General features: G+C 43.0%; 1 protein-coding gene across 4 annotated transcripts in view; it reads left to right on the plus strand.

Moving 5' to 3' along the window:
• The window catches only part of LOC146205942 (protein FAM210B, mitochondrial-like), a 35,043-nt gene extending 12,862 nt beyond the window's left edge, over positions 1–22,181 (plus strand). Inside the window, exons 1-4 of one of the 4 annotated variants that reach the window (XM_084590614.1) lie at positions 8,102–8,427; positions 8,498–8,648; positions 17,894–17,977; positions 19,630–22,181. In XM_084590614.1, the coding sequence (XP_084446740.1) occupies positions 8,235–8,427; positions 8,498–8,648; positions 17,894–17,977; positions 19,630–19,726 (525 nt within the window). In that variant the 5' untranslated portion in view covers positions 8,102–8,234 and the 3' untranslated portion in view covers positions 19,727–22,181. Of the gene's footprint in view, positions 1–8,101; positions 8,428–8,497; positions 8,649–8,815; positions 9,120–17,893; positions 17,978–19,629 lie in introns of those variants that run through there. The other 3 variants (XM_084590615.1, XM_084590613.1, XM_084590616.1) reach the window with 3 other exon arrangements.
• The last annotated feature ends 170 nt before the right edge of the window (positions 22,182–22,351 follow it).

Genomic DNA, 22,351 nt, shown 5'->3' on the forward strand with positions numbered 1-22,351 from the left:
GCAATTCCCGAAGCTTCAAGTTGAGCAGCAGCAACTAGCGGAAAATAGAAATTTTATGAAATCGATTGAAAGTGCAATTGAACGCGCTAGTTCTCGTCGGTTGTGTGGCGCAATATATCAATTCAGTTCAGTTCAGTCGTTCAGTCGTGTCCGACTCTTCGTGACCCTATGGACCATGTCCCGCCATGCTTTCCGGTCTCTCACTATCTTCCTAACATCACATAACTTCATCTGCAGCGCCTCGAGGATGCCATCTAACCATCTCGTTCGCTGCCTACCCCTTCTCCGGCGACCCTCAACCTTTCCCAACATCAAATCTTTCTCCAGCGACTCCTCTCTTCTCATCAGGTGACCAAAGTAGCTGAGCTTTAACTTTAGAATTAGCACTGCGTTTTTGAAAGTAAAAAGTAGTAGTTTGAATCTATTGTTCTGGTTTGGTCGCTTATGCGCCATAAAACTTCACATAACTATCTTGTTCTGGTTCCTTCTTTATGGTGTTTTTTTTTTTTCTTTTTTTTTTTTTAAGCGAAAGCTTCACTACGCCAGGCAGTTCGAGCCGTCGGGTATGCACGGTTTGCACCTTGAGGGAGATTTAGAGGTCCAACTTCTCTGTTAAGACTGGTGGTAGCCATGTTACTTTGGGACATAGTCACGTATGCCGCCATGTGACCACTGTCAAGGTCAAGGTCACGTAATGCTGGTCGCCATGTGACTTTGGGGCATAGTCACGCAGGTCACCAAGTGGCCCGTGATCACTGTCAATGTCACGTGACCTGGTGGTCGCCATGTGACTGGGGCATAGTCACGTAGGCCACCAAATGGCCCTTGACCATTGTCAAGGCCAAGGTCACGTGAGGTGACGTCAGTGTGACGTGGAAGTGAGGGCGCTAGAGGGTCGATACGTGTATAAATAGGAGCCCCAGAGCTCCTGCCTAGGTTACAACACTGCGCGAGATGGAGGAGAACGAACACCCTGCTACAGTAGCGCGTCGGAACGCGAAGAAGGCACGTCGGAATGAGGCGATCAAGAACGGGCTTTCCGTTAGGAGAAACGCACAACGTGTTTAATCCGAGCTTGGCAATGAGCGTAGCCATGTAGGTACATAAAGCTTTCGCTTCCCTCCAGGGTTAACCGAAGCTAAACCACCAGCTAGTTTTTTTTTTTTTTTCTTCACTCAACATTTTTCTGAACCTATAATAAAATTTGGGGGACACTTAAGCAGGTTGGCCAGTGCCAACTGTGATAGGCGGTGCCCTGGATGGCACCGTCTGCAACTCTGTTCGAGCCAGGAACGGGTGCCTAAAGCTGCACGTTAAAAAAAAAAAAAAAAAAGAAAGCTTTGACAGCACCGCAGAGACTGCTGCATTGGAAAAATACGAAAGCCTGAGCGTTGCTGCTGTACACGGCAGATCGCGCCCCTTGTACAGAATGCACAGGGAATGCAAGTGGGCCACGTCGGTGAACTTTAATGCGTTCAACGAAACGCTGGTTATGTTCGATGCAACGCTCGGTCGCCCACAGCCAAAGCTTTCGCTCCACGCTCACCACTTTTGAGTGTCGTGACTCAGAACTTTTAAGTCATGACTAGACACTAGTCATGGTCATGACTTTTGATGATATACACATCAAGAAAACCAATCATGCACATTGGACCTCCGATCTGACCGATTCATGACAAGTGACTATGACTGATGACAAACCTATGACTCACATGACAAGACTAGGTGTGACACGACATTTATATGCCATTTGTCATGCATACACGATCATGACTACCAGCCTCATATTATTGTGACGTCATATCACACATTACATTTTGCTTTCATATTTTGTTTCCATTTTTGCTTCCTTTTTGTCGACAGGTTTTCGCAAACATAGGCAGTAAGGCTTGCATTAAAAATGATATAGGGTTTTAACGTGGTTAAAACTAATTGTCGAGCGAAAGTTTTGTTTAGCTTGATTTAGCATAGTATCACTCGTACGACGAATTGTTATTCACGCACAAATTACACGGTCGCATGCGAAGCTGTTGCCAAACGTTCTTCAGCTTTTCGCTGACGGAAGGTCACTTTGTCTGCCAGTCTTGTCTATCGCTCTTCCAGCAGTTTATCTTGGTAGATGGTGTACATGTACTATAGATGTAGATTACATTTTCCCTATAAAGAAAGTAACAAAGTTCCCATAAAGAAAGGTGTAGGCAAGGAGACACTATCTCCCCAGTACTATTCACAGCTTGCTTAGAGGAAGTATTCAGAGACTTGGAACGGGAGCAGTTAGGGGTAAGGGTAGATGGAGAATACCTCAGTAATCTGCGATTTGCTGATGACATTGCCTTGTTAAGTAACCCAGGAGATGAACTGCAAAGAATGATTGGTGACCTAGACAGGAAAAGTAGAAAGGCAGGCTTGAAAATCAATTTGCAGAAGAATAAGGTAATGTTCAACAGCCTCGGGAAGGAACAGCAGTTTACGTTAGATACCGAAGCACTGGAAGTAGTAGGCGAATATGTCTACTTACGACAGGTAGTAACTAGAGATGGGCAAGACGGCTCATTTTAGTGAGCGGACCAGAGCGGCTCCGCTCACTAAAGTGAGCCGGCTCACTTGAACGGCTCACTGGCTCACATTTGTAGAGGTGAGTGGGTCGCTCAGGAGTGGCCGGATATTATATATATATATATATATATATATATATATATATATATATATATATATATATATATATATGGAATATAGGAGCGTCCCCTTTGAAACGGGGTCGTAGCAGTAGCTATCATGCTCATTTTTCTGCCTATATCTTAATTATTGATTTAAATTGGTTTACTAAACCATCATTCTATTTATTACATTTTTGTTTCTACATTACTAACATTATGTCACTTCTCTGCTTTTAAGCCACCAATCTTCCAGTCGTTTTTTACTAGTTTCCACCGCCAGATTATTCACCCGGCCACTGGTATCTCTAAACCAAAATGGAATGGAGATTAAAAAGTCGCCACCTAGCGGCAAAGTGGGCGAACCCTTCCCAGTATGGATACCATAGTGTGGATGCGTGTTCGCGTCGCGTGCCAGCCCGCGGTGATTTACGTGCGCGCGTGCGATGTGTACAAGAGTGCTTTTTGTTTGTTTCGCGGTTCCTGTGCACTTTTGCTCACTATGTCTGCCTCTTGCAAAAGAAATATGAACAGGCTATCACCCTACTCTCCACACACACACACAAAAAAAAAAGCTTGTCCATATAGAGTATATGTCACGCTGGAGAGGACATCATCAGTCGCGGTCTTCGGCGCTTGCGATTCTTTTACAAGCGGTGTCTGAAACGAAGCGCTGCTGTCGTTAGGCGCTGTGTCAAAGCAAAACAGGTTGCTGCCGTCAATGCAACTTTATGTAAACGCTCAAAAATCCTATATTCCCGTTTCTGTTCGGAATACCGCAACTACTGAAACATGCGACCGGAGACTGCTGCATAGCCAAATCCAGTGTGAACAAGCCACTCTGTGCCTTCTGTATCCTCGATAGAATTGTCTGAGTACTTTTTTTTCTTTTTTGCTGTTAAACCTCTGTCGCGGTGTCTCAGTGGTAGCTAGGGCGCTCGACTGCTGATTTCGAGAACGAAGGGTTCGATCCTAGCCGTTTCGAAAGGCACTCCTCGGCTGTGGGATTTTACTGCACGTTAAACAACCCCGCGTGGTCAACGATAGCGAGGCCGGCCCCTACATCATCCGTCATATAGCCGATGTCGCATGGCACGTTAAACCCATATATACATTTATATTTCTTTTTTTGTTGTTGTTGTTGAAGGATTCTGCGCATCCGTAACAGTGGTAATGAACACATTTCGCTTTAGAGAAATGCTCGAACGTTTGAGAAACAAATCTTCGCAGCACCTGTTACATTAAATATTACATAATACACATAGATCAATGTACACTAGTAGCCCATTAGAATCATTAGAACCCCTTTTCGACTGTGTTGTCTTTCGATCGAGCAAACTGGTTGTTTCTGACAAGGGGAGTAAAATAGCTTCATACAGGCTTAACCATCGGTGTTTAGTTCGGGAATAAATACATATTTATAGTCACATGATAAGATGAACTCCATTTCTTTTAGGATAGTTTTATATCCGGCACCTATAGTTGTTTTGGAAGTAAACGAAAGAACCGCCCCGAGTCGCTGTTCAACAATAATTACAATCATAAAGAAATCTTCAGCCTTCAAAATTCCTTGCCAGAACATGACAGCGACCAAGCGCAGTTTTTACGATGTCTCCGCAGCTACTGATTCGTAGCTTGCATTTTAACGTTACTGAAAATTAATCGCTGATAGTCCTAAATTTTGTGAGGTGTGTAAAAGGTCACGTGGTGAAATTCATTGTCATTGAAAAAAAAAAATAATTACACGACTAATTTACCATTTATAACTATCACGCACATCAGAAATTTCTTATACTTTCCTCGGTTTCAGAAAATCATTTAGTCATTTCATAGTGCAGCACTAGATTATCTGCCGCAAGGAGCAACCGCCTTGTTGTGAGCTCAGCAAACTCGATCCACTCACTGCTCTACACGTGAGCAGTCAGCTTTCACGTGCGGTGAGGTTTTCTGCACAGTGTCGGCGTAATCTCATTTTTGGGGAATATTTGTGCCTGGTTGTCTAGCCAAAGTTGATGTCCACTCAGTCTACGGCAACCCGCCGGGAGTACGCTGTCAGTGCTACATTTAACCTGCTTAATCCTCGAGTCAAGTACGATATAATTTGAACCAGGCTACCTCGATTTATTCTAAAATACTGCAGGTCAGAGCACGAACCTTTTATCTCCGTGGGCTTGGCACTAAATTTACCTGTCTCATTCATATAAGACACGCACGCTGTTGAAAATGGTTGAAAAGGCGATATATGTCATGTTCAGGCCCAAGTAATCAGGCCTGTTGTTGTTGTGACTGTAGGAAGAAGGAAAAGAAAATGCACGGGCCTGCTACTGGCTCTGTAGCTGAGCCACCCTAAAAAAAAAAAAATAGGAAAACAAGGCACACAACCACACGTCTTTTAGATTTACTGGCCTCGCTTTGCACGCTTTTTGCCTTGTACGGCGCTCACAGAGGTGGTGAAGGGTGTCTGTTCCTGGCCCTATAGGGCTGGGATTGGTAGGTCAATGCCGCTTGCGGCGGGGGTTAGGCGGATTATATGAGTGGACACGTTGAAAACATCCCATTTTTTCTTTTTTTTTTTTTTTCACGCTGCCCTCTAGGAGGGATTGTCGTTGGTTGCGTGTATGTTGATTGGGTTCGTAGACCCTCACCACCGAAAGTAGAGAAAAAAATAAAAAGAACAGGGAGAGAAAGACGCGCGCCGCAAAAGCCGTCGTCTACCACCTAAGCGGTGGCGGGTGCAATGACGGCCTACAACAGATAAACATCGTGGAAGGCTAGCCCCCCCGCAAGCGGCGTTGGCCTAGTCCAAGCCCCGTAGGGCCAGGAACAGACACCTTTCACCACCTCTGTGAGTGCCGTACAAAGCAAAAAGCGTGCAAAGCGATGCCAGTAAATCTAAAAGACGGGTGGCTGCGTGCCTTGTTTTCCTAAAATTCACACATCTTTTTCTTTTTTTTTTTTTGCAGCATTGGCGAAATTTTTTCTGTAATATTGGAACACTCTAAACAATAAATCGCTCATGCATTGCATAAGGCACGTTTTCAGCGCCGCCAACAAACCCGCCGTAAACTCGGAAGCAGACATACGCCACGTGCTACTGCGCGCGCCGCCGGCTGCCTATCCTCACTCGTTGATCGGAGTCACAAAGCGCCATGTTTGTAAACAAAGGTGGCGCTGCGATCGGGAGCGACATGGGGTGTAGGCAAAAACTATAAACGATGGGTAAAAACACAGCGTGCTTACACTGCGCCAAGCAACGCTGCCTTCAAAACCAGTTCGCGCGTGCGAATATTTTGAAGCGTAGACATCGTTTGTGCGTAGAAATGATTTTGTTAATGCCTGGCGAGTAGTTCAGCACTTTATCAGCCGATTGCTTCTGGAATTACCTGGCGAAGAGCGCTGCATTGCCTTCCTCCTCCTTGGTCTAAGCAGCGCGCAGCTACGGTGGCGACTGTATACATACATACATACATACATACATACATACATACATACATACATACATACATACATACATGCATACATGCATGCATGCATGCATGCATACATACATACATACATACATACATACATACATACATACATACATACATACATACATACATACATACATACATACATACATACATACATACATACATACATACATACATACATACATACATACATACATACAGTGACTGATTAAGCTAATGACAATTAGAAAGCATACTGTATATGAAAAACTAATAGCCCAAATTGTTCAACTCCGGGCCTATTGCTAGCACATATGCCAGGAAGACGACGAATGAATTAGTGGAAGTGTTTTTTTTTCTTTTTTTTTATATTACGACTCCTTTGATCTGTTTTCTGCTAGCTGCTCCAAGCACCTTGACTCTAAAAAAAAATATTACCAATAACTATAGTGAACTAGAAATCATATTTCTCAGTGTACTGGCAACTTAATTAAGTCAGAATTTCAGTGAATAAAAACTGAATCTTTTCCTTTGTAAAATTGGCCTAGTGCACGCTGCTAGTTTTATCCTGCTCGATAAAAAGACATTAGACGCCTGTTTCATCGTACAGACGTAGCCACAGTCATTCACAGGTTAATATATACGTGAAGGCCCGTAAGAATGCCCTCATTTTGTTCTCTTTGCTCTTTAGGAGAGGTGCATGAGAGCAAATGCACCGTTCTCCACAATCGTTTGCGACGAAATTTGCGCGATCTGCTAAACTTTTTTAATATACTTGGAAACGTTTTATTCAAAAGCGCGTCATCCTATTCTCCTTATTTTGCACCCTCATAGTCGATTCCAATTTGGGACATTAAACTCCATGTGTGTCATAAATACCATATTTAAATATATTCTGATTAATCAGAGTTGTACGTGGATATTAATTCGTTCGTCAAAATCTTACAGTGACCTTCGAAAAGAAAGTTTAGTAATCTGAGATATAACGCTGTGTGACTGCCCGGATCCTAACAATGTTTACTCGCTTTGTAGGGCCGGTGGTGATCGAGTCACTCGTTGAAACTCGCGAAAGTGATATAGAAAAGCTGCTTCACAAGTTCGGGCCTGTTTCGGCAATAACGCGCAGGAGCCATCGTTCAAAGTAACATCAGTTCCCTTTGCAGCAGCTTTTGTGTCCTTTTCTGCACGAACATATGCACGGGCACAGATGAATGGATCTCACAGCGCTGTTCTTTTGACTTGATATAGTATGTACAACAAAACGTGCACGAATTGCAGGCATTTGTTATTACGCTATTCGTGGTGAGGCCGAAATGCTGTTTTGACAATTAAAAGTTGCTAACGAACTGATCAAGTTTCAGTGCAGAAGTGCAACACAAGTTAACCGCGAAGACACTCCGTCGCCGAAGGGTCTACTTGTCGCGCTCAAAGCCATTGCCCTTCTCTCTCATTTTTATCCGATCGTAAAAAAACATGAAAACATGTGCCATTTTCTTTATTTGTGCCTTGTGGCGCAACCAACCGCTCCACAGCTTGCGAGAACATCGGGAATTATGCCCGAAAACACAGCAAGCGTCGCGCATCCAATGCAGACGACCGGAGCTTTTGACTACACCCCGAAAGTCACTGCTATTGCCAGCGCCGCCGCATGTCCGCTTACGTCACAAGCTGAAACGCAAAAACTCTTCCTCCATGCTGTTACAGTCTAATCTATTCTAGCCACTGTAATTGCTGTAATGCTGTCCTGCAAGCCACAAAATGTACAAAACTAAAACCATACTAAAACTAGTGAATTAGTAAAAAAAAAAAAAAAACTACGCAGTGTGCAAAAAATTACATTTTGCTCACAAAACTATATTTAACGTAAAAAAATCTGAATAAAGTAATTGCAATGACTAATTCAAAACGATGCATTCTTCCCTCTACGCATTCATTTGCAGCATTCGAATCGATCGAATGCCAGTCCAAGGCGAATCCAGCCATTCAGTGTGCCAACCAGCAGCCAGTCAGCCAGTCATGTGCGCGCGCGCTTGCTGGTTCCCTGTGTTGCGTGAGCTTGTGTTTGCAGAGTAGCGGAAAGGCGATATCGGCGATAAGCAGTCGATCATTTCTGCATTAAGGTGTTGACATGTTGTCCATGTCATCGTTTTCTGTGCAACAGCGGATATTTGCATCTTGCTCTCAAACACTGCGCTCCAGTTGCTCTGTTAGTGCCTTACTGCGCATATCAACGAGCCCCAAACATATAGGAAAGCCTTTGTTATTGCGTGTTCCAGCGCAGTTTCCTAGCGCCCTGTCCGCACTTCACAGGTGTTCAGCCCGTAAGTTATTAGTGTTTGCGCGGAAGTTTTCAATGTATATCCAAGCATTCATTGCACATTTTTCATGCAGTGTCGCAAGGTGACACGGGCCAAAAGTCGGCACCGGTGTCTAGGAGAGAGAAGTGGAAGCATGCGATAAAGGAGTATGGCAGCGCAATGGTGGCGTTCCATGTCGTATTGTCAATTACATCATTTGGCATCTGCTACGCATTGGTTTCAAGGTAAGGTCTGACGATGTGCAGCTTTTGTGTGTTTATTGATGCGGACGTGTTACTATAACGTTGCGAGTTTGAAATCGGCCATTACATTGTCCGAAAGATATCAGTCATTGTGTAGTTTGTAGCACGTCACCTTGTTCTGCTTCATATGCACGCCTCTTCAATTTCAGTGGCATCGACATGACGGCAATTGCAGAATGGCTCGGCTTCAACATGGACTCCCAATGGGTTAATTCAAAAGTGGCTGGTGGCAGTGGTACACTTGTAATTGCGTATGCCGTGCACAAACTGTTTACCCCAGTGCGCATGGGCATCACTTTAACTGCGGCTCCGATTCTTGTCCGGTGGTTGCGGCGTAATGGCATTTTCGGCTTTAGATATTGAGCAACTAAGTGTCATACTTGTTTCATCACACTCATCTAGTTCACAGATTGCAGAATATACATCGCTATTAAAGTCTGAATTTGTTGATGAGTCTGAGTCATTCTTGTCAAATTGCTGTACTTGAGTCATTTTAAATGTCGAGTCAGGCTGTTGATTCCTGTAGCATGCTAAAGTGGCAGTATCTGCATGGTGTATGTCATTGATGCAGTGTGTTTCCTCGTTTATTCATAATTCTTATGAAGTTCTAAAGTTTTTCATCCTCCTCTGCTGCACACCCTTCATCTTGTATTGGTCAGTGATGGGTGTGCCTCATGCAAGTATGTCAGCACTAAAAAGCAGAAGCTTGGTTCGCACCATCTTGTTTTCAACAGAGAATGAAATGAGGGCAATAACATAAAACTACTGCTTAAAGATGACATTTGTAGATTATTGAGGCATGACTCCATCACACTCATATTTACATTCTGTATCAGTTCAGTTGTTCAGTCGTGTCCGACTCTTCGTGACCCTATGGACCATGCCACGCCACGCTTTCCGGTCTCTCATTATCTTCCTAACATCACATAACTTCATCTGCAGCGCCTCGAGGATGCCATCGCGTTTGCTGCCTACCCCTTCTCCGGCGACCCTCAACCTTTCCCAACATCAAATCTTTCTCCAGCGACCCCTTCCTTCTCATCAGATGACCAAAGTAACTGAGCTTTAACTTTAGAATTTGACCCTCCAATGAGCAGTCGGGGCTTATGGTCGGCAATATCGACTGATTTGATCTTCTGGCAGTCCAAGGAACTCTCAAGAGTCTCCGCCAGCACCACAATTCAAACCCTTCAATTCTTCGGCGGTCGGCCTTCTTCACAGTCCAACTCTCGCATCCATGCATCAAAACTGGAAAGACCATAGCAAAAGTTATACGGATCTTGGTTGGCAGACTAATCTCTGCTCTTTACTAGGCGGTGAAGGCTAACCATGGCTCTCTTTCCCAGAAGCAGGCGTCTCCTAATTTCATGGCTGCAGTCTCCTTTCGGGGTAATCTTTTAGCCCAAGAAGAGAAAATCTGTCACAGCTTCCACTTGTCCCTTGATGCTCCAGGACTTGATAGGGCAAGACGCCATGATCTTTGTCTTTTTAATGTTCAGTTTAAGCCCAAACTTCTCACTCTCTTGTACGCGCATCAGAAGTCTCTTGAGTTCCATTTCACTTTCTACCATTAAAGCGGTATCATCCGCATATCTAAGGTTGTTGATACGTTTTCCAGCAATCTTCACTCCAGCTGAAAACTCGTCCAGACCGGCCTTCCTCATGATGCACTCTGCATATAGGTTAAATAGGCAGGGCGACAGTATGCAGCCTTGCCTGACTCCTTTCTCAATCGGAAACCAATCAGTAAGACCATGCCCAGTTCTGACTGTGGCCTCTTGCCCTTCATACAGGTTCCTGAAGAGACAGATGAGGTGAATTAGAACTCCCATCTCTTGGAGAGCTTGCCACAATCTGCTGTGATCTACGCAGTCAAACGCTTTCGCATAATCAATAAAGCAGAAGTAGATGGGTTTCTGGAACTCTCTTGCTTTTTCCATGATCCAAAAAAGGTTGGCAATCTGGTCTCTAGTTCCTCTGCCCTTGCGAAATCCAGCTTGTACGTCCGGAAGCTCCCGGTCCACATACTGCTGCAGCCTATTTTGGAGGATTTCCAACATCACCTTGCTAGCATGCGAAATAAGCGCGATCGTGCGGTAGTTGGAACAATCTTTGGCACTGCTTTTCTTTGGAATGGGGATGTAAACTGACCTGCATACTGACATGAAATAATGCTTCATTATTAAGCATAGCATTTCATAGACAGTTGGGTTACCATACTGATAGGCACAATTAATGTACATATCAACTAGCTTTGACTGCCACCGTGTCATTCTTGAGCCTTCCGATCTGTAAACCTGGAAGCTTGGTCGGAATATTACCAGCAAAGTGAAGCAGTTAAAGTGGAGCAGTGGTGAAGCTGCAGGCAATAGGAGGGCCCAAGATAACTTTACTACTAGTGGTAGGTGCCCTACTGTGGAGGTGGCTTTGTGCTTTCCGTTACGTTTCATGCACTCAAAGTATTCGCTTAACAATGTAGTTAAGAATTGTTTCATAGACCGTCATGCTTGGGAAGCATGAGCATAGGGTTGCTTATAGGGAGCTTGCATGAAGCGATGCATGCTGGGTAATCTGCCATGATGTCGCTGGCAACAGACGACGAGCAGCACAGCCAGGCTGAATTGAGCAAGTGCCTTGTCGTGTTCGACGATCCACCAAGTAAACACGGCTTTTCGTTCCCGAGGAACGTACGCGTCGACGCTGTGCCCAAAATATCGGGTGCGCTATGCAGAAATGCAAAGCGCTGCGTCGTGGACCTGTTCAAGCTACGCCTCTTCAAGCGCTAACGAATGACTGCACTATGCGTCTGGACCTGGCCGCTCGTCGACATCGCCAACATTCATGATTTCAGTTCTTGAGAGTCAAGTTGCGAGTAGTTTGATACTTGCCCGGATTGGCGTCGATCTCGTGTGTGTTGGCCCGTGCGAGCCATTCGCGTCGGCGTCGCTAGATGAATCATTTGCCGTTTAGCCCTCATGCAGACATATTTTTGGAGTCGTGAAGAACCCGCAGTTGGCCTGTTCAATCGCGCCAGCATCGTCTGCGCACTACGCGACCATGTAATGTCTGTGAGGCATTGCAGTGCTGTGTTGTCTGCTGCCAACGACAACATCATGGCGGATTACCCGGCATGCATCGCTTCATGCAAGCTCCCTATACTGAAAATAAGCATTCAAGCATGTCCAGCTTGTATTTTGAACCTTCCTGTGAGCAAAATCAGTTGTAATGCTGTAGCTCACAACCTGTGTTTTATTAGTTCTGATGTAATTATAGGAGTATAGACACCAAATTTTGGTTGCATTTTTCTTCTGGTTGATGATTGTGAGATGTTTCTGTACATGGGTCACCACTTTTTTTTGCCTGCGACTGCTAAATAATTTACAGTTGATTTTTATCTTCTCGCTTATTTCGGCTTCAGCAGTCAAGCGATGACTGTGATGTGTGAAGTCAAGTCTAGATCACATGAGCAATGAAAAAAAAACAACAGCGATATAATTACTGATACTGTATCTGTTGCACTACCTGTTTTTGAGGCAGGCTGGCTTCAGTGTTGTGAATTAAAACGACGGAGGAATATATTGCATTTTTTTTTTTCAATGCTCACGTGACCTGGGCTTGACTTTGATGTCACAGCCATCGCTCGGCGCCTAAAACCTCCTAAGCAGGTGAGAAAAGAAAATTGATTATAAATTATTTAGCAGTTGTAGGCAAGTGATCTGTGTACAGTAATGTCTTTCGCATGATTACGAAGAGTAAAACGTGAACCCAAAAATTAAGTGTCTATGTTCCTTTAAGGGAATGCGTGCAGCTGTGAAATGCTTGCAGAAGTTACGGTAGTGTGAAAAGCACTTTGTTTTTCATAAACAACTTCTCTGGGCATTTGGAGATTTGGTAGCTGCAAAAATTATGGCAGTCCATAACAGTGGCATGTCTTCATATCTACTGCATGCAATATTCTATTGTACTAGGATATAAATCAATAAAAAGAAGGCTTGAGAAAAAGAAAAAAAAAGTATTTTAGCTTATTTGCAGTTCGTTGCATATGTTCATTTGAACACTGAAGGCTTGAGAACATCAGGTTCAACAACACAATGAACTTGAATATATTTATAAAATAAGTATATTTAGAACTGTGGAGATCTGGAAAATGACTGCAAATAAATTATCATTATTATAGGAATGGGCATTATTTTGCGGTGTAGGGCACAGCTTCAGTAGTGTAAACCGAAGAAGGGGATGAGGCGATTAGACATGCCTGTAGCCTTTCGCCATGCTACATGCACCACAAAATGGCCGCCACTGTGATGTAGGTGCATACTCCCTGTAACAGTGGTAAGCACATACGACAACACATTTAAAGCAGCTGAAAGTTTGATAACGAGCTCTCTGTTTGGTATACTGCCCTTAGTACTGCAGCTTCTGTTTTTACCTAGCCTTGTCCTCTGACAAAATAACGAAAAGCAGCGTTGTCAAACCATATGGTGTCTCATTATTTACAATGCCCATACTCTGATTTACATGGCCAGCTCTCTAGCTGGCCATGTTTGTGTGGTTTTGTTAAAGGATGCCAATGGCACTTTCACTAAATCAGTGTGAAAGCATCATTTACCCTTGCAACTAATTTGGAAGGTTTGTGAGGAAGGTCTCTCTCTCTCCCTATCTCTTGATGTTGCATTGGGCATGCAGTTTGGAAGTTGGCTGGTTCTTCCCTGTGTGAACCTTAAACAGTAAGCTTATGGAACCTGCACTGCCCAGGCAGTGATGAAATTGTTTTACTGGGAAACAAAACTGCTGCCATCAGCCACTTGGGCCCTACAAACACAAGATCGCATACTGAACCATTACAGGTGAACATCTGGCTGATAACATTCCTTGCCTAGCTGCTCTCAACATAGCCCAGTTAGCTGATGCATGACACATGCGGCTTTGACATAGTGTGCAAATTCGCAAGCTGAGGCAGGTTGCGTGGAAAAACTGTGTAAGTGCACCAGAAACTGCTCATTTCTCTCACTAGGCTATGTGTTATGATGCTACAATTGATGTGGCTAACTTCGGTGCAGGTTGCCATTGGGTTGACATCCCCCATTCATTTGCTCCCTTTCCCCTCTGTTGCATGATATTTTGGTTGGATGATGGCAGGTATTTTGTGAGTGTAATACATCCCTCCCTCTCCCTGAAGAAGCAGTTGGCAGCATACACCGAAATAGCAACCTTGGATACATCTGTACTCTGTACTGTGGCATATGCCTTTCATAAAGCCGTGGCTTGCTGTCAACCTCCTACTACTGGTACCCTTCAGGAAATTCTCATCTGTTTACACTATCATCTCATTCATTCAACCCCCACATCAGCATACATAACATCCACACACTCCAGGAATGCTGCCATTCGCTCCCTTCAAGAGCTGCACTCCCTAAAGACATCCACAATGACCTCTCTGAAGCTACAGTCACGGTTAGGGTGATCACTGACTGTGATTGGACTGCAGGCAATGACTTGGCCTACTCATCCATGCACCTGCAATCCGCTGATCAAGTTTTCTGACCGACGAGAATGTTTGTACACACTCATTTTCAAAGCCGTAACACCTGTTAAACATTCCCTATACTCGATCCTAAATGTAGTGGTGCCCAGACTAGCATCCTTCAAAAGTTCATACTGACAACCATCTCGCCCCAGCCTGCCTGCACCTTTTGCACCTGCAGTGCTACACCTGCTGGTGCTTAACTATCCCTCGCTCCATGCTACTCTGGGGCGAGGGACAGTTGGAGGCCCCCCACCTTTCTTTCACACACACGTACGCATGCACACTTAGAGCGCCTCTCTGGCATTGGACCACTTTGATGACCTGAGGGCCCTGTTATTCTGTGCTCAGAATGTTCGTGTGCTTAATCTGTTGCTTCTAAATAAAGTGACTACCTTTTCATCTGTCTTGGTTGGTGTCAAAGCACCACTTCTGCAGTCTTCACACTGCACTGCCTGACATAGAGCTGACAGTTATTCTGTTACATAGCAGGTAATTCATGTTACATTTAGTGCTTAACCGTGCTGCAAGCACAATACGAGTGTTTAATGGAGAGAACATTCTGCCCAATGCTCATCCTGATTTGAGTTTTATTACTTTCTCTGGGGCAGATTACTGTTATCTGAATGATTTCTTAGAATGACTTGGTATTTAAGAATTTTTTGAACTAAATTCTTGTAGCCAGCAGTATTAAGTGATCAAGCTTGTAGTGTGTTCTTTCATCTTAATGCTTTGTGCATTTATCAAGCTTGTTATAATGGCAGGAAATACAGTTTTGTGTGTGAGAATTTTTACCAAACTGCAAAACACAACAATTAGCTGAAAGTGCAAAATAATTGATTATGAGGAAATGAAAGGTATGGCAACTGTCTCCCTCTTGGTGGTCGCTGACTGTGCCGTGAGGTGAGAGAGTATAAGACAAAATAGAGAACAAACTTGAAGGGCTTCAGATTGAAGTTTGACCGCCTACTATAGTAGCAGTAGAGTGGCATTCCAGATATAATACACGCACCACCTAATACTGCCAGTAATGACTGTTGCACTTGTCATGTGCTCTGTCACCACTGTGATGTTTCTACCATCCCCTCTAGAAACTCCTGAAGGTTACTGGTGTTTGGCACTTTCGTACAATGGCACTCGCTAAAGAACCTGGCAGTTCCAATTTAGGAATTGCCAGGACATGGTCGGGCTGTGCCATTGTTGTAATGCTTTGTGCTTTTAAGTTACTGCCTCATCAGAATTTCATAAAGGATAAAATGAGACCACAGAAACCAGAAGCTCTGTAGCAACATCCACCTGGCCTCTCAAGCATATGACCGGACAGCATTCATGTTATCTTGAAGCTTACCAGTTGTAAGCCCTTGCACTGATCTGCCAGGTCACTTCAAGTATGCCTGTTTTGTGTTTAAGGCTTACTCTTGAATTAAAGCGGGTTAGAGAACTATTGCAGACAGGTCACTCCAGCTGTACAGAGCAGATTTTGTTGCAAGTTTTGTCGAGTTCCCTACACTCCACTTTATTGCAACTGTGTGACTGTAAACATGGAAGATGCACACTCTTTTTGCCTGAAGGGATTACATTTGGTGAATTCCAGCTCTGGTATGACTGGTAACCCTCAAAATCATTAGTGCCTGGAAGAGGGCAAGCCGGAGTTGGGAAAATAACTTGGTGTAGGAAGGATGAATAATCAGTTGGCTGAGAGGCTGGCCTTGTTTTACCATATATCTGCAGGCTACCAAACTGCGCTCGTGCAAGGATATTGAAAAAATTAGAGGGGTTCAGTACTGCTGAACCAAATGTTGAGCGAAAGCAGCTGCGGAACCAGAATACCTGGCTGCATTTCGATGGAGGCAAAATGGAGAGGCATTGATGTGCTGTGCGATGTCGGTGCATGTTTAAGATCTCCAGGTGGTTGAAATTACTTCATTGTTGGCAGAATCCACTTTCATGCTCTGCACATGCGATTCCAGCAGACGCTTTCCTGCTCCATTTGGTCAGCTCTGCACGGCGCCATGTGCATGCACAGTGCGGAAACCCCCTTCTCTACGTGCCGGCACGCACATCTGCTGGGATACTGCTACCCCCCTCCCATGCAGCAAGCGCAGTGGTGGAACACTTGTGGAATGGTGCAGCTGGTTGCTATGGTTAAGGTGCCTGGGCAGTAGCAACTTGTGCCATGCACGGTGACCTTGGCTTTGCTTGGATAGTGTAGCTTTCGCTTAAAAAAAAAAAGGGAGCCTATTGGGGGATGGAGGAGTTTAAGCAGTTTAAATTTATTAGTATGTTTTATACGCCCAAAAAAGGGTCCAAGATCTGCACATGCCTACTGGGCACCAACATTTGTGTTTTTTCTAAAAAATAAAATATGGATGCCTGAGAAGCTGTGCATTTCAGATCATAGCACTTAGTGACAAGAGGAGAATAACTGACTCTTCAGTACAAGCTAACTTGTAAAGTGACCAATTTTAGCCACTAATATTACAATCCAACTCTCCAGGTTAGAAAGGAATCAGTTTGATGCGAGTAAAAAGACTAACCAAATGACTAAACACTCTTGTTTCTGTGAGAGGCGCAATATTTGGTGTGAAAAGTCAAAGAACCATATTTGATTCGCAAATCTTTTTGCCACACTAAGTAGCCAACCACAGAGTTAACCGACATAGGTGAATCTGAGCCTCCACAAACTGTAGCTAACCAAACTCCCATACTGCAAACTTGCCATGCATTACCGCACAAACTAGCAAAATATCCTCATCCCCCAAACATTTCACCAAGCTCAATGAACATACAATCCTATGTTCATGTCATGTCAGCAGGCTTAGACATTAACTTGGGCAAAAGAAGAGTTATTCATGAAAATAAGTAGACTAAGGACTGATTCGGCTAGGTACAGCTACCAAATCTAATAATCTTTTCATTCCAGCCTCAGTGGTATGCTGAGGCCCCAACAAAGATAATTTTACTTTTCTAGCCCAAAATATCAACAGTTACCTTTTTACCAGGATGTTCCAAATTTCATACCAAGTGTCATATTTGATGGAAATAGGTGCACTGAAATGCTAGGGCTTGTCATGCAAACAACTGAAGGATCACAGAATCAGTTTGTTTTGAAACTGTATAATGCTTTTTAAAATTGTGAGAAAAAAAAAAAGTCTATTATAGGTGGCTGTATAGCGAACATAGTAATATGTCATGAAACAATGAGCAGCGCTGCAATCGTCCATTTTTGAATGCACCAAGTGATATTTGCAGAACAGTGAGCAGGGCAGCACGTCCATTTTTACGCAGATGCCTGCATAAAAATATGATGTGCACCCCTGCTGACTTTCGTGAAATATTGCTGATTGAGCTATATGGCATTAAAAACAATTTCATCTGCGACAATAATGCTGCTAAATTTTCCTGAAATGAAATCACTGAGGTGTGCAGCTTACTTTGAAAAAAAGCTATTAGTTTATTTTGTCCAGAGTTGTTTACAAAGTGCCTTGCAGGATTAAAAAGCAGTTGCACAAGTTTTGGAACGTTGCACGTGCCTGTGTTCTGTAAGATGTCAATGCACATTAAATATCCCCAGGTGGCCTAAACTATTCTAGATCACTTCCTTATGGCATCCCTTATAGCTTCGCCTACAACCTCCTTTGTCAAGAGCGATACCACTAGTGACCCAAATATAATTGCTAATGTCTTTATCGCTTACTTCCAGACCATTCCTGACAATGGTAACAAGGAACTCCCTGCTTTTAGGAATGTTTTCTTCGACTCCGCCGGAGTGGCGCAGTAAGATATGGTCAGTTGTTTCTGGCTTCCGAGAAAAAAGATAGTTCACTGTCCAAGGAACAAAAATCTCTTTATCCTGGAGCCAAGGTTTGAAGGCACATCCTAAAGTGCAGTTAAAGAACTGCCCATAACGGCATATGGTATCCTATTCATGCCTGTGGATGACGATAGGAGCATGCTCTATGACATATTTATTGCCTTGAGTTTGCATGCCTCATGGAAAACGCGTATGGCTGTGCACCATGCTGATGTTGACATTCGATCTGTAAGAGTTAACTTTATTCAGAGAGTCATATATGTTCGTGAAGTTATCAAGCCTCAAAAAGAGCCATCATCATGGTGTTCTGTGTTAGACGAGTTGGCTACTCTCAAACGCTTCAAGTAATGTAACAGCAGTCAAAGTGTGGTTGATGTGTTTGAGATGTCTGTTTATGCTTTTATTTTCGGATGTGGAATTGAGTCGACAATAAAGAAAAAAAAACCGGGGTGGCACAGTGGTTGGGACATTCGACTACCGTAGCCAAGGATGCGGGATCGAATCCCAGCCTCAGTCGCCGCTTTTCGATGGAGGCGAAAAGCAAGGCGCCCATGTACTGTGTGATGTCGGTGCATGTTAAAGAACCCCAGGTGGTCGAAATTTCCGGAGTCCTCCACTACAGCATCTCTCATAGCCCAAGTCGCTTTGGGACGTTGAACTCCATATACCAAACCATACCACGCACCAACCATACACTACCCGACCGTACCTTACCATACCATACCCCCATACGATACCATTTCTCATTAACCTTGCTGTAAGCTGTGCATTTTAATTTTTTTTGACAATATTGCGATCAGCAATAGAGCTTCCTTGTTGCAAGAGATTCCTTGTTGGCTCCTTGTGTAGTTTCCACTACATTTCTTACGGAGATGCTTTTGTACGTTGCAAGAGATTTTGAGGTGGTGCACACTACTTCACATTTACCTGTATGTACACAGATAAATAATCACGCCATGACTATGAAGTAAAAAAAACACTAAGATAAACTTGGAAGGACCAGGACACTGTAGTAGTATGCTTAGATTTTTGCATGTGCTAGAAAGCAAAAAATAAAAAAATGCAAAAACAAACTTGCCTGTTATATGCCCATGAAAACACTGGGATGGAATAAAGAGTTCAAGGAGAACAAGGGCAAGAATCAATATTGTTTCTGCTGGTTTAAAAAAAATTGGAGGTAGTAGTTCATACATTCTTTCAGCCAAAAGCTGGAAGGTTGAAAGCACTGGTGGTGGCATAAGGTATGTACTCTGATAGATGCAATCTGGCTTATTTCAACATTTAGGATTTGTGATCATGTTTGTGCCTGAAAATAAACATCTATAAGCAGATTAATTAAATGTGACAAATGCTGTACTTGTGCAGTCTAACCAAGAAAAGCAGCCTCTAGAGCCAGGCAGTGTTGTAAAGTCATACAACTTAATTACATCATGCTCCAAAAAACGCGAGCCGGTATTCATTAAAAGTTGGTTTTCATTGAGCTTACCCCAAACACTTTTATTCACATTACCCAGTGATGTCTTTAACAATGTCATACTTTATATGTCATATTTGTAATTTTTGTAAGGTTTGTTTTCAGTGGATGAAAAAATAATCAGTTTGCAAACATTTTTCTCTTCCACTAGCAAATTTCCTCACCCCAACAAGAGCCTAACGTGCTACTGCCTCAGAATTTATGCCACCGAGACAGCCTTGCATTCAAACACCAATGTGCTGCATTAAATAACCTTGGTTGGCATCAAGAGCCATTTCTCAAGAATATGAGACTGGAGTCGAGTGCTCCAGCATGCTCTGTAAGAACCGTTGAACAAATGCCAGACAATTAGCAAAATTTTATTCTCAATGAACTGTACAAATGAAGAAATGACCTTTTACATCACCATTTAATCTGCACAGGAAAAAATAATGGTCCATTTGTATTCAGCTGTACAGGGAAATGTGCAAATCAATGCAATAATTCTTTAAATTGTACAAAGTGTTTCCAGCTTTCTGATGGAACATGGTTCCATCTTCACAGTGCTTTCCCTGAACATAAAAGCAGCCAAATTTGTAACTGTATGACAAATATGACAGCAAACAAAGTGTTGTTTCTAAAATTCTACAACCAAACAATGAAGAGTAGTTTGTTTTCAGGCTATTTTTTTTTTTTCACAAAGGCAAAGCCACGACATACCTTTTCATACAATTCTACTTGTTATACTTGAATGCTAGACTTAACACCGCTTACGCAGCAAGTTCTGTGGATAAATGCTAGCTCCACTGAGACTGCACACAATCTGCCAGTATGCATTCTGGACTTGGTCACTGGGGAACTAATAGGAAAATGTATCAGACGCTTAAAAGAATACAAACTGGTCACTTTTTCAGATAGTGTGTGTTAACCTGCGCACATCCCTGAAGATCATGCCTGCTGCAGGACATGCAAGGGTACTGCAATATTATTCATGCCACATATGTGCAAGGAATGATATCAAGTGCTTAATGCCATCCATTTGCTAATGCCGCCATTTTTAGGGTCAGTGCTGTGCGTTTTGAGTTCACGGCATTATATACCATAATGACAATACTATTCAAATAACAGTTGAGAAATTTCACCTGCACATGAAACGCTGCTCAAAGCCACAAAATGTGTGGCGAATTGTTTCAACGTAATAAGATTACCTGGCAGAGAATGGTCCTGCTTTTGACTGATGAGTAAAAAGAAAAGTAATAGCAGCCATAAGCCAGCACTCAAGCCAAACACAGCTTATCTTAAACACTAGCAAAAATGGTACACAGTGTGCTTAAAAAAATTGCACAAGTGTCGTGTCTCTGAATACAAGGTATGAATAAATTATGTTACTTTGCAGAATATTGTTTCTAGCTGATAATATACAGAAGCATGACATGCGAGAGTGCACTTCATGGTTGAAGAAATGGGTGCATGAGTGTCGCACCAAATAAACTGTGCTAAAACTTGAGGCATCGGGCACTTGTCATCAATTTTGTGCACAAATGGCATGGTTATAAAACTGCTTACAGCCGCTGCCTTCTTTAAGGTGTTTGCACGGCCTTTTCATAGAGTAAACAACAAAATGCGACTAATTTTTTGCACGCTTCCCTTGTCTGACGGCAGGTGCCAGAACTGCAAGCAGCAAATCATCGACACAGTTTTTTGTTTTTTTTGGAGATGGGCAGTAGTCGCAGTACTGCAACGCATGTCGTTGGTCAGTGCACTAAATGCACAAAATATATGGAAAAAGCCACATACTCAGTACCACATTTTAGGCACAACATAGTGGCATAAAACCCACACGAAAACAAAACACTTTCCTGAACACAAACAGCCATTACTTTAACATTCATCAAAAGACAAAACTCCTCATTCCCACTGACTCTAAGAAACATGACCAAAAAAAGTGATGAAATGTGGCCAAGTCTTTTCATATATATCTATATATATATATATAATATATCTATACTCCAAAAGAAATAAAATTCAGTTGCAACGAGACACAGCCGTAACATCTTTCTCGAGGTGATAATCTTAAAACACAAGTTTATTCCTAAGAAAAACAGAGAATATGGTGTGTGCATTTTAGTAGTCATGTGATTGTGCAACATGCTGCAGGCCCTGTCCAAGTCGCAATCTTTGATCTCGAGACGTATCTAACCTGCACCAAGTAATGTGCAAACAGACCACCGGAAACGTTCTTTATGGAACACAGCTCCTCAGCTTTACAGTGGTTCTTGTAGCAGATGATGCTGCATGGAATGCTGAAAAAATGTGAATGTGTGGAACAGCTCCTTTGACAAAGCCTTTTGCCAAAGGTCCACAACTTCCTTGCACCGCTTGTTCATAACTTGTATTAAAGCAGAGTATTCTAATGGTACTTAAGAAATTCAGCGATCAGTGCATTACACGTAGGCATTGACCAGAGATAAGCAAATAACTACACCCAATTGCTTTTTAATCGTTACAATAGGCATCAACAATGCCACCCTTCCATTCCTCTACAGGACGTTATTTTGTCAACGTAAATTGGAAGATAAAAAATTGTCATGTGCATACAAAACAAAATGTGCAACGAAAGTAGGCATTAAACGTAATGACAAATGGGAAGCTGCTTGCGAAAGTAGCCACTTAATGTTGCACTGTGGTAAAAAAAAAAAAGAATGCATCTAGTTAAGACAACATGCAATTTCTGTTTCGAATAAAATGTGTATTGAGCACATAGACGTGCACACAAGCACGTAACCTCTACAGCAGCTTCTGCACCACCACAAAGGAAAATCCAACTCTTTTCAGACCTATGTGCTTGAGAATGTACACAGGCACAAAATGGGGCAGGCAAAAAACAATTTAAG

Source organism: Amblyomma maculatum, chromosome 1 (assembly GCF_055883805.1).
Source record: "Amblyomma maculatum isolate TAMU_Amacu chromosome 1, ASM5588380v1, whole genome shotgun sequence".
Lineage (NCBI taxonomy): Eukaryota > Metazoa > Arthropoda > Arachnida > Ixodida > Ixodidae > Amblyomma > Amblyomma maculatum.